This window comes from Microtus pennsylvanicus, chromosome 17 (assembly GCF_037038515.1).
Source record: "Microtus pennsylvanicus isolate mMicPen1 chromosome 17, mMicPen1.hap1, whole genome shotgun sequence".
In the NCBI taxonomy this organism is placed as follows: Eukaryota; Metazoa; Chordata; class Mammalia; order Rodentia; family Cricetidae; genus Microtus; species Microtus pennsylvanicus.
In genome coordinates this window covers 13,719,104-13,735,445 of record NC_134595.1, presented here as the reverse complement: position 1 = coordinate 13,735,445, position 16,342 = coordinate 13,719,104, and the positions used below count along the sequence as shown (strand labels likewise).

Here is a 16,342-nt window from a genome sequence, read left to right as displayed (position 1 = left end):
GCCAATTTGTTGGGAGGCTGCTCATTCATTTCCTGGCTGCCCAGACTCCAGAAATAACCACACAGAAACTATATTACTTAAATCACTGCTTGGCCAATCACTTAAGAGTATTGCTAACTAGTTCTTATATCTTTAGTTAACCCATTTCTATTTATCTGTGTATTGCTACGTGGCTGTGGCGTACTGGCAAGGTTCCGGCGCGTCAACATAGTGTCTCTCTGAATCTACCTACTCTCTCTATATGTATCTCTCCCAGCCTGGCTATATTCTGTTAAGCCATTGGCTAAAAGCAGCTTCTTTATTTACCAATAAAAGCAATACATATACAGAAGGACCTCTCTCTCTCTCTCTCTCTCTCTCTCTCTCTCTCTCTCTCTCTCTCTCCTTCCCTCTCCCCTGTCTGTCTGCTGCCAAAAATACCATACTAATGAATTTATGGAAATATTTCTTGATGTGGTTTAAGATGATACAGTCTATCATGGCATGGAAATAATAATGTGACAGTATCTCCATGGTAGCCAGACTATGTACCTGTAAATCTTCACCTTAATAGTATGAGGACAGAGAAAGACAGCCAAGAACTGGGGCATGGTTGTAATTCTGAAAGCCTGATTTTCAAAGACCCACTTAACTCTAGCTAGGCCATACCTGCCAAAGGTTTTTCCAGCCCCGCAAACAGTGTCATAAGCTGGACACCACCAGAATAATTCAGTTTTTTATTTGTGACTCCTTTTGTATAAGAAATTGTTATGCAACCCTGAGAATATACATACGTATATGAAGTGGGTGTTCAAATGATACATTTATTGTTACTAAATCAAAGAAATCTACTGAAAAACAATTTGGTGAATATATCTCATCATTTAATAACATGAAAGTAAATTTGTGTATTAATAGAATGGGCATATTTATTTTTACATAAAACAAAATCTTAGCTGAATATTTGATAGTGTAGCACATAGAGAATGTTTTTCAGAGTTAATTGATACTTTGGTTTTATAATTGTCAAATATGGACAACATCACATAAATAAAGGCAGAAATACACTTAGGGCCATTTCCTAAGTTGTTAAAATACTTTTCTTTATTGCTACGCAATAATCATTGAATGAGTTTTTTTTTAAATAAAAGTAAGTAACTCAAGCAATTTTTTTATTGGTTTTTAGAGACAAGGTTTCTCTTTGTAGCTTTAGAGCCTGTGCTAACACTCACTCTGTAGACCAGGCTGGCCTCAAACTTACAGGAATCCTCCTGCTTCTGCCTCCCAAGTGCTGGGATTAAAAGCGTGCAACACACAACCGGGCAATTCAAGCAATTTTTAAAGCTACACTATACTATACAATACAAAGATAAATTAATTTGGTATTTATATGTTGATGAATGACACTTGGGAAATAGAAAAGTCTGTTTTCCACAATTAAATCAGTATTTCCAAAAGAGCAGAAAACGCTTGGAATTTAGTAAAAGTATTTCAATTTGCAACAGTCAGCAAGTCTTGTGTGAGCTAAGGTGCTTCAAAGAGTTGTTATGTTAATTACATGGCATGGCATAACATCACATGCAATACACATATTGCATGATCAAAACAAAGTGGAGGTACAGTTAAATCACACAATACAAACATGGGTGAGTGATGCCAGTGATATAAAAATCAATGTACATATAAATCTGAAGTTTTAATCACTGTGTTCAAAACCTTTACATGTTACCAGATGGTTTTTGAATCTCAGTTATTGCAATCCAATAAGGAATCAGGAACCACAGACTAAAAATCTGTGTCCAACCATAAGAGTTTGTGGGGATAATTTCATATTCAAATTAAAACACTCTGTCCTATCTCCCTTGGGCTTATGGAAATCTGACAATGCACCTAGTTCGATTTCAAAAGTCTCCAATCTCAAAGAAACTGCAGAAGGAAAATAAGAGCCCAAAGGAATTCAAAAGCATTTACAGACCTCAACAGAATCATCATACATTTGAAAGCTTAAACTTAATACCAAAAGATTTCCATTAACATAGAAATGTGCATGGTGTTTTACCTGCTTACAACAAATCAACAATGAAAAAGACCAATAAGGACACTACCATGTGTTTATTTCAGAAAAGTGAGACTTTCTCAAGAACGTCAACAGGTCCTTCTCAAAGGACTGCTTAAGGAAGAACTGTCATCAGTTCTAAACATCTTACTGTTCCTGAGAAGTTTCCATGACAGACAAGAAGGTGCAAGGTGACAGTTGTCATGACCTGGTTATTCTAAATCTCAGTGTCTCAGCATTTAATCAGGGATAGCTACAAACACCAACCTCCTGCTTCAGTGTTCTAAATGATAACATTTTTTCACAAACAATTTTTTTAAAAAATATACAATGCAAAAATTAAAGAATAAGCATACAAAGAAACAGTTTTAAGCTATCGTAAATGGTTACATTTTAAACAGTGTTATTACAAAAATCCTAAGTATTAAATTTATACACACTGTAAATGTTATAAGCTAATGTATTCTTTGGGAAAACATCAATATGCTATAAATGAAGCCTACAGTGTCTTTAGGCAAAGAACGTACTACAAACAAAGTCTACACTGTTGATAAGAGTTATAGTAGATTAATGTGTCCAATGACTTTATATTCACCTAAAAGTCTCTGATAGAAGAAAATCTAGTCCTTAAAAATTCTGCTCTCAGTAAGTATTCTTCATTTGTAGAACATTTATTTTTATACCAAATCTTTTGTTTCATAGTATTTATTGGTGCTATGACTAAAATATGGAATGAAGCTACATTCCACAGACTAGAAGAGTCTTGAAATTATACCACATAGTTTAAGTGTACGGTAGGATACACTATAAGGATACACTATAATTAGAAAATTGTCTAACAAACACATAGGCATCCTCATGAATATTAACCTTCATCAGGCGATGAAAGGAGACAGAGACAGAGGAGCACGGGACAGAAATCTCAAGGTCCAAATCAGGAGCAGAAGGAGACGGAGCACGAGCAAGGAACTCAGGACCGCGAGGGGTGCACCCACACACTGAGACAATGGGGATGTTCTATCGGGAACTCACCAAGGCCAGCTGGCCTGGGTCTGAAAAAGCATGGGATAAATCCGGACTAGCTGAACATAGAGGACAATGAGGAATACTGAGAACTCAAGAACAATCGCAGTGGGATTTTGATCCTACAGCACATACTGGCTTTCGGGGAGCCTAGGCAGTTTGCATGCTCACCTTAGGAGACCTAGATAGAGGTGGGCGGTCCTTGGGCTTCCCACAGGTCAGGGAACCCTGATTGCTCTTTGAGCAGATGAGGGAGGGTGACTTGATCGGGGTAGGGGGAGGGAAATGGGAGGCGGTTGCGGGGAGGAGGCAGAAATCCTTAATAAATAAATTAATTTAAAAAAAAAGAAAAGAAAATTGTCTAACAATTTATACCAGCAATTATTTCTGCTGCTAAAAGTTTGTGTCTACACTTAGAAAACCTTAGCCTCAATGTTTTCCTGCAAAAGAAATAGAAATTCATTACCTAGGGACATTCCCATTTCTCTTGATGGTGGGACTGGGAATTACACTGGGAGACCAGTGCTAAATGAATGAGCTATGTATCAATATCTTTTTCAATTTTTATTAAGATTGGTCTCACTAAGTTGTCTGAACAGGCCCTGAATTTACCATCTCCTGCCTCGAAACCACAGTCCCCAAGAGGACAGGCCTGCAATGTCGGGTGCTGCTGCAATTTTCTTCAAACACAAATCACTGGTAAACACCATACATTCACAAATTACATAGCTTTTCATTCATGCTATGACACTTTGAACATGGTTTGCTTCAGTATTTCAATACATATAAATTTGCAGAATCTTCTTCCAATTGGAGTTATCGCATGATTTTTAGTGTGGTTAAAATATAAGCTTTAATTTCCAAACTGCAGCAATTTCAATCCAATGTCTGTTTCTATAGAACTGCCTTCATGGTGCATTAGTTTATGCATTTGAGTTTAAGAAATGAATATCATACTCCATTCATTCACGGGCTTTAACACCAGATATTTTCATATCTTCAAATGGAATTGAAGATCCTAACACATCTCTTAGAGTCACGGAATTTTCTCCAGTGAGTTCTCCCAAGCTTTCCATAGCAAGCAAACAAACAAACAAACAAACAAAAATCTAAAGCCTTCGCCATTTGTCTTATATTCATTAGATCTTTTCCCAGTACTTCCACTATTTGAAAAGACCTAGAAATTCTAAACATTCTTGCATGTTTGTAGGCATTCATAAGGGGTTTCCCCCACTCGGGTATGTGTTTTTCCATGTCTTCGAAGGGAACGGTAACATGTAAAGGCTTTACCACAGTCTTGGCATTCATAGGGTCTCTCTCCAGTGTGAGATCTTTCGTGAATTTGAAGTAAATATGGATAAATGAAGGACTTACTACAGTGCTTACATTCATAGCGTTTTTCTCCAGCATGAGCCATTTTATGCCTCTGAAGAGAACTATGACTTATCAAAGCTTTACCACACTGTTTACATTCATAGGGTTTTTCTCCTGTGTGAACTTTTTCATGCATTTGAAGAGAGCTGTGACTCCGGAAGGCTTTATCACACTGCTTACATGCGTAAGGCTTTTCACCAGTGTGCGTTCTTTCATGCATTTGAAGGAAACAGGGGTAAAGAAAGGCTTTACTACATATATTACATTTATAGAGCTTCTCTCCAGTATGAGACCTCTCGTGCATTTGAAGGTAGCAGGGATAAATGAAGGACTTCCCACACTGCTTACATTCATAGGGTTTCTCTCCAGCGTGAATTCTTTCATGTCTTCGAAGGGAACTTTGACTTCTGAATGCCTTCCCACACTGCTTACATTCGTAGGGTTTTTCTCCAGTGTGTGTCCTTTCGTGTAACTGAAGAGAACTTGAACAGCTGAGAACTTTCCCACACAGTTTACACTCATAGAAACCACTATGAGTTTTTTCATGGATTCGAAGGTACCCAGCACTTTTGAAGGTCTTGCCACACTCTTCACACTCATAGGGTTTTTCACCGGTATGGGTTCGTTCGTGTGCCTGAAGGAGGCTGTGACATCTGAAGGCTTTACCACACTGTGTACAGTCATAATGCTTTTCTCTCCCATGAGCTCTTTCGTGTAACTGAAGGGAGCTGAGGCCTTTGAACGCCTTACCACACTGTACACATTCATAGGGTTTTTCTCCACTATGGATTCTTTCATGCCTTTGAAGGAAAGAGGGACAAATAAAGGCTTTACTGCATATCACACATTTATAGGGTTTTTCTGCGGTATGAGCCTTCTCGTGCTTTTCAAGTAAATACTGATAAATGAAGGACTTGCCGCATTGTTTACACCCGTAGGGCTTTCCTTCAGCATGAGTCTTTTCATGGACCTGAAGATTACTGAAGCGTCTAAAGGTTTTGCCACACTCTTTACAGCCATACGATCTTTCTCCACTATGTGCTCTTTCGTGCGCTCGAAGGGAACTGGAAGAACTGAGGGTTTTGCCACACTGTTTACATCCGTAGAAACCACTATGAGTCTTTTCATGTATTCGAAGATTACTGAGACTTTTGAAGGCTTTACTGCACTGTTGACAAGCGTAAGGTTTTTCGCCAGTGTGGGTCCTTTCGTGCACTCGAAGTAAACTATGGTATCTGAAGGCCTTGCCACACAGTTTACACTCATGGGGTTTTTCCCCAGTGTGAATGATTTCGTGGACCCGAAGACGGCTGAGACCTCTGAAGGCCTTCCCACACTGCTTACACTCATAAGGCTTTTCTCCAGTGTGAGTTCGTTCATGCAGCTGAAGAGAACCGGAGCAACTCAGAGTTTTCCCGCACTGTTTACACTCATAGGGTCTTTCTTCAGTGTGCGTCCTCTCATGGACGCGAAGATAACTGAAGCCTCTGAAGGCCTTCCCACACTGCTTACACACATAGGGCTTTTCTCCAGTGTGTGTTCTCTCATGTAACTGCAGGGCACTGGAACAACTGAGAGTTTTGCCACACTGTCTACATTCATAGGGCTTTTCCTCAGTGTGGCTTCCTTCGTGGATACGAAGGTAACTGAGACTTCTGAAGGCTTTGTCACACTGCTTACATTCATAGGGTTTCTCCCCGGTGTGCGTCCTTATATGGACTTGAAGCAAACATGGATAAATGAAGGACTTACCACACTGTTTACATTCGTAAGGTTTTCCTCCAACATGAGAAACTTTATGTCTTTGAAAGGAGCCTTGATCTTTAAAGTCTTTGCCACACTGTTTACACGCATAGGGTTTTTCTTCACAGTGAGTCCTTTCGTGTCTTTGCAGGAAAGAGGAACACAGAAAGGCTTTACTACAGACCTTACATTTATAGGGTTTCTCTCCACTATGAGCTCGCTCATGTAGCTGAAGAGAACTCTGACCCCTGAAGGTTTTGCTGCACTGCTTGCATTGATAGGGCCTTTCCGCAGAGTGAGTCCTTTCATGTCTTCGAAGAAAAGAGGGGCACAGAAAGGCTTTACCACAAATGTTACACTTATATGGTTTCTCCCCACTGTGAGACCTCGCATGCAATCGAAGGGAGCTATGACCTCTGAAAGCCTTACCGCATTGCTTACACTCGTAGGGCTTTCCCCCTGTATGTGTTCTTTCATGTCTTTGCAGGAAAGATGAACAACGAAAGGCTTTACTGCATATGCTACATTTGTAGGGTTTCTCTCCAGTATGAGATCTTTCATGGGTTTGAAGTAAATAGGGATAAATGAAGGTCTTACCACACTGCTTACATTCATAGGGTTTCTTTCCAGCATGAGCTATTTTATGTCTTTGAAGGGAACTGTGACTTCGCAGAGCTTTCCCACAATGTTTACATTCATAGGGCTTTTCTCCAGTATGAGTTCTTTCATGTACTCGAAGATTACTGAGCCCTCTAAAGGGCTTAGCACATTGCTTACATTTATACGGTTTTTCTCCCGTGTGAGTTCTCTTGTGTCTTTGCAGGAAAGAGGAACAAAGAAATGCTTTCCTGCAGATCTTACATTTATAAGGTCTCTCTCCAGTATGATACCTTTCATGCATTTTAAGTAAATAGGGATAAATGAATGACTTTCCACACTGTGTACATTCATAGGGTTTTTCTCCAGCGTGAATTATTTTCCGCCTTTGAAGGGAACTGTGACCTTGGAACACTTTACCACACTGCCTATACTCATATGTTTTTCCCCCGGTGTGAATTATTTCATGTCTTTGCAGGGAATTTTGGCAACTGGAAGCTTTGCCAAATGGCATACAACCAGAATGCTTCTCTCCATTAGGAGTTCCGCTGGGAGATGGCAGGTAGTTGAAGGGACTCAGAGTGGCAGCACATGGTTTAGATTCAGAAGGGTTTTCTTTGGTGTGAGTCCCTCCACGAATGCAAAATGAGCTGGGACCAATAAAGGCTGTGTCATATTGATGATGCTCACGGGGCTGTTCTCCACTGTGAATCTGCTGATACACTCCACGTGAACTTGGAAAACCAAAGGATTCGGAATATACTTCACACTCGTAGGTTCCTCTCTGATTGTGGGCTCCCATGTATATGTGAATAGTTGCGAGAGAACTGGCGGTATATTGCTTCTTTCCATACTCCTCAAGCTCATGTGTGTATCCAGGGTGGGATGTGATGTTCCTATTAAAGGATGAATGAGACATGAAAACTTTCTCAAACAAATTACAAGCACAAAGTTTCACTCGAATTGAAATTTATGGACTTCTATTGATATCCAATACCTTGGGGGTTTCTCAAAATGGATTACCTTCTTTACTCCCCAAGACCAAAAGCTAGTATTTGACTTCTGTAAACACTGACAGGCACATTACTAGGGGTTACTTCACTGATGACTATTTAGTCATTAGTAGGTTTTGGATTTCCACTATTCCCTAAATCAGGGAAAGTGTATGTCTTCTGCACAATCTAACTGTTCTCAAACTAAATGGATTAGGGATTCTGCAGTATGGCTCTTAAAACTATCAGAACAAAAAAGGTCAGACATACACTTTTCTCAATATTGTTTACAAGTGAACTCCTTTTCAAATATGAACAGCTTTCTTACATGGAACTGCATATTTCTGTGAAATTTTTCTAATGGTGAGTAATTTAAATTTGTGCTTGCCTTACTACTTGTTCATAAATTTTCATATCACATTAAGATTTTCTCAAAATACATTTTCTCCCACTAATACATGTAATTTACCTTAGATTTCTCCCAGGATGTTTATAATGCTCTTCAATGGTCTGGTATTCTGATTTGATTCCTAAAATACAGACCCAGAAAAATTTTCACAAACTATTACAAACCTCAAAGGAACTGTAAGTTTTCTAGAGTTAATGCGCATTGTACCCATGTCTGATTTATTCACATTATTCTTCCCTTTCCACATTCCAAAGTACATAAAGAAGAAACACTTGTCTAACCGACAAAGCAAAGGAACATCAGCATTCTTACCCACAGAAGCAAGGTTACTACAGGTTTCCAGCATCACATTGACGTATAGTTTCTTCTGAAAGGGATCCAGCAGAATCCACTCTTCCTGGGTGAAGTTCACAGCCACATCCTCCAAGGTCACTGAGTCCTAGAATATCCCGTATGTGTGCGTAAGAAAATGGGTGAAATTGACAGCACTAGGGATAACTAATAAGATGTTCACAAACTCTGCAGTCTCCAAATGTCTATGCAATGACAGAGGAGTTTTAATGCTATGACTGACATTCGTGCAGGAAACGGTGAAGTAGGAACATTCTTCTCATGACCACATCCAGGGACTGGAGTATGCTACTGGGTTGCTTCAATTTCTCTTTCTAGAACAGAGTGTAATGTACAAAATAGAATACAGTCAAGAGGTTGCTTTTCCTTGGAACTTCTTAGGCACAAATAGGAGTTTTACTGAAGAAAGTGTACCGAAGATTCTAGGAGGCATTACAAACATAAATGGTAGTCACTAAGTAGTCACTCAGTCGAAATGATTCAGGGAAACATTTGGCATTTTCTGAACCCCTTTTAGCTTTCTGAACATTCAGTGAACAGCAATAATGGAAGAATCTATCCACACAACACGCTTAGGCTAACAAGTTGTCAAAACTTGTTAAGTGGGGAATTGCACCTGTGCTGTGACTCCAGCAAGGGAAACATTAAAATCCTGAAAGCAGTTTCCACTCAGTCAAATTTAATAAAGCAGCAAATGTGAAATAACCAATAGTGATCCCAAAAGAACAATTTTTAATATTTATACATATTGATAATTTCATATATAAATACAGAATGTATTGATCATATTCACCACCAACTACTTCTTCCATTTCCTCTGTATCCCTCCCTCTTCCCAACATATGCCTCTCCCAAATTCATGTTCCCTTCACTTTTTGTTTTGCTTTTAAAGATTTATCTATTTTATGTATATGAATACTTTGCCTATGTGTATGCACCACAGAGCTCAGAAGAGGGCATCATATCCCCTGAAACTGAAGTTATGGACAGCTACCGTGTGAGTGCTGGGAACCAGACCTCCATCCTCTGTAAGAGCAAAGCTGCTCTCCAGTGCACACCTTTAATCCCAGCACTTGGAAGGCAGAGGCAGATGGATCTCTGTGAGTTCGAGTCCAGCCTGGTCTACATCAGCTAGTTCCAGGACAGGCTCCAAGGCTACAGAGAAACCGTGTCTCAAAAAACAAACAAAAAAAGCAAATATGCTTTTAACCACTGAGCCATTTTTTCTAGGCTTTATTTTTCTTTTTTGCTTTTATTACTCATAAAGTCCAACTAGTGCTTTCTGAATGTATACCAACAACATTCTAGCAGCCATACGCCCAAAGAAAAATTAATTCTCTCCCCTAGCAACTATCAATTGCTAATAGTGCCTCTGAGAGAAGCCAAGCTCATTAGTCAATGATTTCAACGATCTTATGTAAATAACCATAGATGCCGTGAGTTCCTGAGTCCATGCCATACCTAGAAGATAGCATTTCACAGCTCTCCTCCACATACTCTGGCTCCTAAACTCTTCATAACCCTTCTTTGATCATGGTCCCTGAGTATTACGCCAATAGACAGCAACTTTCTAATAGCTATTCAGTAAATGTCAAAGGAAATAGATGACACATGATTTTACAAGAACTCAAAGTAGCTGAGTCCCAGGGACTGGGGAACCTGGGATGTAGGATCACTTGATCTAAGAGCTCAAAGCCTGCCTGCAAATTCCTATATAAGGAGGGAGGGAGAGAGGAGGAAGAGGAAGATGGTGTCACTAAAATGCTATCTCTTCTAAATTATACCTGTATAAAAATCACAGCTCAAACAGCGTCCCTTTATTTATTTATTTATTTATTTATTTATTTATTTATTTATTTATTTATTATGTATACAATATTCTGTCTGTGTGTATGTCCACAAGAGGGCACCAGACCTCATTCCAGATGGTTGTGAGCCACCATGTGGTTGCTGGGAATTGAACTCAGGACCTTTGGAAGAGCAGGCAATGCTCTTAACCACTGAGCCATCTCTCCAGCCCCTCAAACAGCGTCCTTAAGAGTCACTAAAATCTACATTTTCAAACCTTCTAGCAACACAAGTGTCTAGCACTTGTCAAAGTCTTCCGAACAATAATATGATGACTTGCCTAACAAAGATGAGGACATTTGAAATACATTATAGATACAAAGCAGCGAAAGTAAAAGCAAATTCCCCAAATTTATCAAGCCACCATGTAGAAACTAATCTTTAGTAACCCAAAGTATAAATGGCCAGTCTGAAGGAAAACAACTTATACTGTAAATTTTACTACTCAACAAGGTGTCATCATCTACACATCTGCCTCTATACAGACTCTACAAGCTAAGACCAAGTCACTTCTCCCTTGACTGTTTTTGAGACAGGGTCTCTCTATGTTGCCCTAGAACTCTCTCGGTAGGCCAGGATGGCCTTGAACCCACGGAGTTCCTGTCTCTGCCTTCCTTTTGATTCTTACCGGTGGTATTTGTAACTGCTATTCCTAACCAACATAAAGTATCTGTCACCAACACAAAGCAATCAGATTGCTCATCACCTCATCCCCTGGTAGTAGGATTTCCCTCTGGAAAGGGAAAAAGAGAGTGAAGTTAAGCTCTACTTAGACCAGTGGTTCTCTGCCTTCCTAACACTGCAGTTTACAGTTCTTCCTGTTGTTGTGACCCCAAACCATAGAACTATGTTCCTAACTGTAATTTTGCTACTGTTATGAACTACAATGTAAACATTTTTGGATATTGCAACCCTTTTGTCAACTAGGTTGCAACCCACAGGTTGAAAGCCACTGTCTTAAACAGTAAAAGCAGGGACTAATGTTGGATCATGAGCTAGTCACCTAGCACAGGTAACCTTTCCCCTAAATGGACAAATAAACAAGGGAGGATGAATATAGTTTAGGGATTCTTAACTGGTTCCTCTCCCAGTGCATTCAAAAGTTATCAGTTACAATTAGAATTACTTAGGTTTGCATCCAATTTCTACTGTAAAGCCCATAAAAGATCACTGGGCACAGCAAAACATACACACACACATACATCCCTCCCACTCTTGGGCACAGCACTGGGCACAGCAAAACACACACACACACACACACACACACACATACACACACGCACACACACATCCCTCCCACTCTTAAGAGTTCTTTCTCATTTTTTTAATAAGTCTGCACTCACTTGTGTTCACTTCTTGTCCATGTTTTCTTTTTCTTCTTAGTATAAGACAAGAACTCAAAAGTTTGAGACTCTGCATGGTTTTAGTGACCATTAGTTGCCTGCCATCCTAGCCCCCTGAGTTAAGCGGCACCCTCAAAATATCTGCATCTGAATTATAAACAGGAAATCAACACAGAAAACCAATAACTGAAAAACTCGGTTCTTTAAAAACATCAATTAAATTAATAAGCCTATTCCAGGACAGCCAGTGCTATATAAAGAGACCCTGTCTCAAAGCAATGACAAAAACAGCAGGAAAATTTAACTAGCCTATAGCCAAACTAGGAAAAAAATATGCAAAATTATCAATTAAAAAATTTATTTATAAGAGTAGCTGCTGGAGCTGGAGAAGGGCACAGTGGTTAACAGCACTCACAACTCCTGTAGCAGACCTAGGTTGGGTTTCCAACATCCTCATGGAAGCTCACAATTGCCAGTCATCCCAGTTCCAAGAAATCGGATGGCCTATTCTAAACTCCACGGGCCTCTGCACTCATGTGTTACACACACACACACACACACACACACACACACACAATATATATATGTTACATATTCTGGTCATCATTACCATGAAAATGTAAAAGACCATGCATGAAGAAACACAATGAATGATTTCCTAACAAAAAAGTTAGTAACTTAGATGAAATGAATACATTCTTTGAAATGAACCTTCTACCATAAAAACATACAAACAGAGAAAAGTAGTATGAGTAGGCCTATGTGTATTAAAGACAGGGAATCAGTAATGCATGACTATTTTAAAAAATGATAAACAAGACTCAAATGATCTCATCCTTAAATTCCTCCAAACACGTAAGAACTAGAAATGTACAATTCTGTACAATGTCTTATAGAAAAGCTATCATCTCCTATTTAAACTGAGATTTAACCATTACCACAACACACACACACACACACACACACACACACGAGAAAAAGAAAAAAAACTACAGAAAGCACACACACTCAAAAAAAATTAATAAAAACTAGCAATTTAAGCCCCAGGTCCTTCCACTCCCTGCCCCTCCATCTCCTCCTGAATCTTATGTTTGATATGAATACAAGGTCATGGTCCCATGCCCACTGACTCCAGGCACAGACCTGGAAACTGAGGAAGAGAGATGCAGGGAAGATATCGGTTAGTGTGACTACAGACCAGCATCCCATATCCATCTTGACCTTTGCACACTGATGTCTACTTTGAGTGTTATCTGGTTATACTGGAGAAGGATGTGGGAGTTTATCTTTTAATACAGAAATACACTTTACAATTCTATGCATGCCCTGTGGCTGGTCCCCCTAGTTGTCAACAACAAGGGAGTTTCCATTGCAAAATGGGGTTTCTGAAACAAAGGCTTCCTGAAAATACATGGATAGATACACAGAAAGCCCCCTCCCGAGAACTATATGAAAGAAAATGTAATCCAATAGCTATAAAATTAAAATCTGGAAATTCCATAAAGATTCTGGCCTTAAAAAAAAACACCAGGAAAAACCTGGGGAATCAAGACTATCCCATAGGAAGGGAATCTAGGGACAGAGTTAATCATTCCCAGTCAGATAGGTCAGGATTACTGGTATGCTTAGATACCCAGCTCCCGTACTACAGAGGGATAGGAGCTAACCAGATTGTCAGCCCATCCACTGACAAAACTCATTATGACTAGGAACAGCCCAAATTAACACTAGAGGACTTATAAGAGGTTGAAACTTACCTAATATTCAAAACCGTTAACCTAGTCACCTCCCCTTATTCTGATGCCAGTTATTCTGTCTAATGGGCTAATTCATCTAGTTAACAGCAATATTATCAAGGCCCTGAGATCTTGTGGTGGGCGTACACTAATGGTTTGACTAAATGTCTCTTCTGATGCTTTCCAAACTAAGTAGACAGGCTGATCAGGATCTACAGGTATTAAACGTTTTAATTTCTAAATTAAAACATTTAGATTCCTTTGCCAATAAGGTCCTACAAAATTGAAGAGGTTTACATTCATTTTTGATGAGAGATAAAGGAAACTATTGTATGGCTTTGGGAGAAACCTGTTGCTTTTTGCTAATGGATCAAGAATAATTAGGAAAGGGAAAAACCTCAAAACAAGAAAAATTGATATAATAAATATAACTGATATCAGTCTCTGCTCTTTTGGTTTCCCCTGGCTAAATACTCTATCAGCACTGGTGGGGCCTTTTATTCTTATTTTAATTGGATTAACATCAGGGACCTACATCTTAAGCTACATGGCCAAGTATGTATCAGCTCAGTAGTTGGGACTACACCTCTTTAGAGCAGCTACGATTTCATTCATTCACTAAGACCAGGAGGAATGTAACAGACCCTCAGGCCTTAGCACAACTGACTCCATGATGGAAGCACCCTTTAGGCCATACAGCTCAGAACACAGGCAGCACCACCAGCCAAAATGAAAACAAAGATCTAATCCATCAAGGTACACAGTTCTGGAAAAGTCTGTACATGTACTAAGCTTGCATTTTGGCTTCTGTAGTTTTGTTCTGGCTAACTGCTTTTGTTAACTGAAGTAGGTCAATCCAAAATATGGTTTTTATGTTTAAAAGCTCACTCTCTGCAAAAGGCTCAGTAGTACACTGAGACACTGGCACCCATGTGGTCACTGGCTGGCTAATAAAGACTTTCTATTTGCTTAAACCCATGTCTAAGCAGTCTTCTCTGATGGAGATCCCCCAGCACTATGGGCTTGGAGAGACTAATGGGTTAAGAGCCTTCAATGTTCTTGAAAATGATCTGGATTCATCCTCATGGAAGCCAGAAACTAACTCTAGTTCCAGGGGATCTGATGCACATGTGGGGCACGCGCGCACATACACACACACAGACACACACGTATCCCTAGTATCAGGAAGCCTTGGGTTCCCTTCAAAGCACCACATAAAAACAGTCAGGGTTGACACATACCTTTAGTCTTTCACTCTTGAGGTGAGTGAGAGGGAAAAGATCAGAAGTTCAAGGCTATCCTCAGTTACACAGTGAGTTTGAGGCTAGACTTGAGTTAGGGGTGTCTTTCTCAAGAAAAGAAGGAAGGAAGGAAGGAAGGAAGGAAGGAAGGAAGGAAGGAAGGAAGGAAGGAAGGAAGGAAGGAAGGAAGGAAGACACTGGAAACAGTACACTCACTTGTTACTATCATCTGCTTTAAAACTACAATAAAAACAGACTACTTCTGGTGGGCGTGGTCGGAGCACACCTTTAATCGGGAGGCAGAGACAGGATCCTGGTCTACAAAGAAAGCTCCAGAGAGCCAGGACTCCATAGAAGCTCTATCTCAAAAACCAAAACGAACGTTCTATCTCGAAATAAACAGATGAAGAGAAAAGTCTGAAATAAATGTGCAAAAATACGGTCAACTGTATTTGACAAAGGAATTCCTTTATTAACAGTGGGCTACCTTAATTTAACACCCATATGTAAAAATATTTAATGACAGACTTTATAACTCTACAAAATCAACTCTAAGTGCACCCTAAACCTAAATATGAAATGTGAAGTACAGAACCTCTTACAGATAACTCAGAGAAGCTAGATACCCTAACACATGGACACCTCCTGAGGACCTGCACCAAAGTGACGTCACCGACAAGGATGGCGAGCGGGGCGGAGCCTCCCAGCACGGTGCTCAGCGCTCTACGCAGACGCAGCCCGAGGGGCGGAGCTGACCAGAGCCTGGGGTACCAGGACACAGCTCCCACCCCTTGCGCCAGGAGGACCCGTCACAGGGGCTCCGGTGCTCAGCCGGCCGCTCCTCCCTGTCTGGGGACAGTGGTCCCTCGCTCACCATGACCGGCTTCTGAGTTCGCTGGTCCTCTCCTCACAGCTCCTGGCAGCGGCGCTCAGAGCGCAGCCCACGCAGCGCCTCAATAACCTAAAAGCGGAACCGCTGCATGGCGGCCAAGAACCCGGCTCTCGCTGTCCAGCAGCGCCCCTTATTGGACAGCCTGTGTGGCTGCTCTGATTGGCTAATGAAACCTGAGTGACAGAAGGGAGCCAGCGACACAGGCAGCCACTACCCCAAAAGCGCAGACTTGCAGAAGCTCTGGGTAGGTTTTGCCCTCCAGAGCGGCCCTGTTGTCTTCTTATAGTCCGTAGGCACAGGGTCGTTCACGTGCACTGTCCACGACACACAATGGCCAATGCAGGGATCGCCTTCCTCACTGCGGGAATTTTTATACGTAGTTAATTTCATTTTAAATTACATGTATTTAATTAAAAATGTGGGAGAAGCACATGTGTGCCAGAGTGTGAGTCAAGAGGGCAATTGGCTAGATTTGGCTGGGCCCTTCTCCCATATGGTTCCCAGGGATTGAACTCAATTCATAGGGCTTAGCAGCAAGTGCCTTACTAGCGGAGCCATTTCGCTTTCCCAAACATTGATTTTAAAAGAAAACATTAAGCGTACCTATTAATGACTTAAAAAGGGCGTGGGTTGGACAGAAACTACCAAATTTATAAATGAATGTCTAGCTGAGTCCTGTAATTCCAGTACTTGGGAGGTTGAGGCAGGAGCATAAGAAGTTCAAAGTCTAGCAAGGCTACAAACTGGGTTCAAAGTCA

General features: G+C 40.5%; 1 protein-coding gene across 1 annotated transcript; it reads right to left on the bottom strand.

Annotated features, from left to right (window-relative positions):
- Positions 1-789: 789 nt before the first annotated feature.
- On the bottom strand, positions 790-15,706 carry LOC142836908 (uncharacterized). Its single transcript, XM_075951607.1, has 4 exons — positions 15,567-15,706; positions 8,486-8,612; positions 8,234-8,294; positions 790-7,668 (listed from the first exon to the last, which is right to left on the bottom strand). The coding sequence occupies exons 1-4, from the start codon at positions 15,567-15,569 to the stop codon at positions 4,245-4,247; spliced, it is 3,615 nt and encodes a 1,204-aa protein (XP_075807722.1). The 5' UTR covers positions 15,570-15,706; the 3' UTR covers positions 790-4,244.
- Between the last annotated feature and the right edge of the window lie 636 nt (positions 15,707-16,342).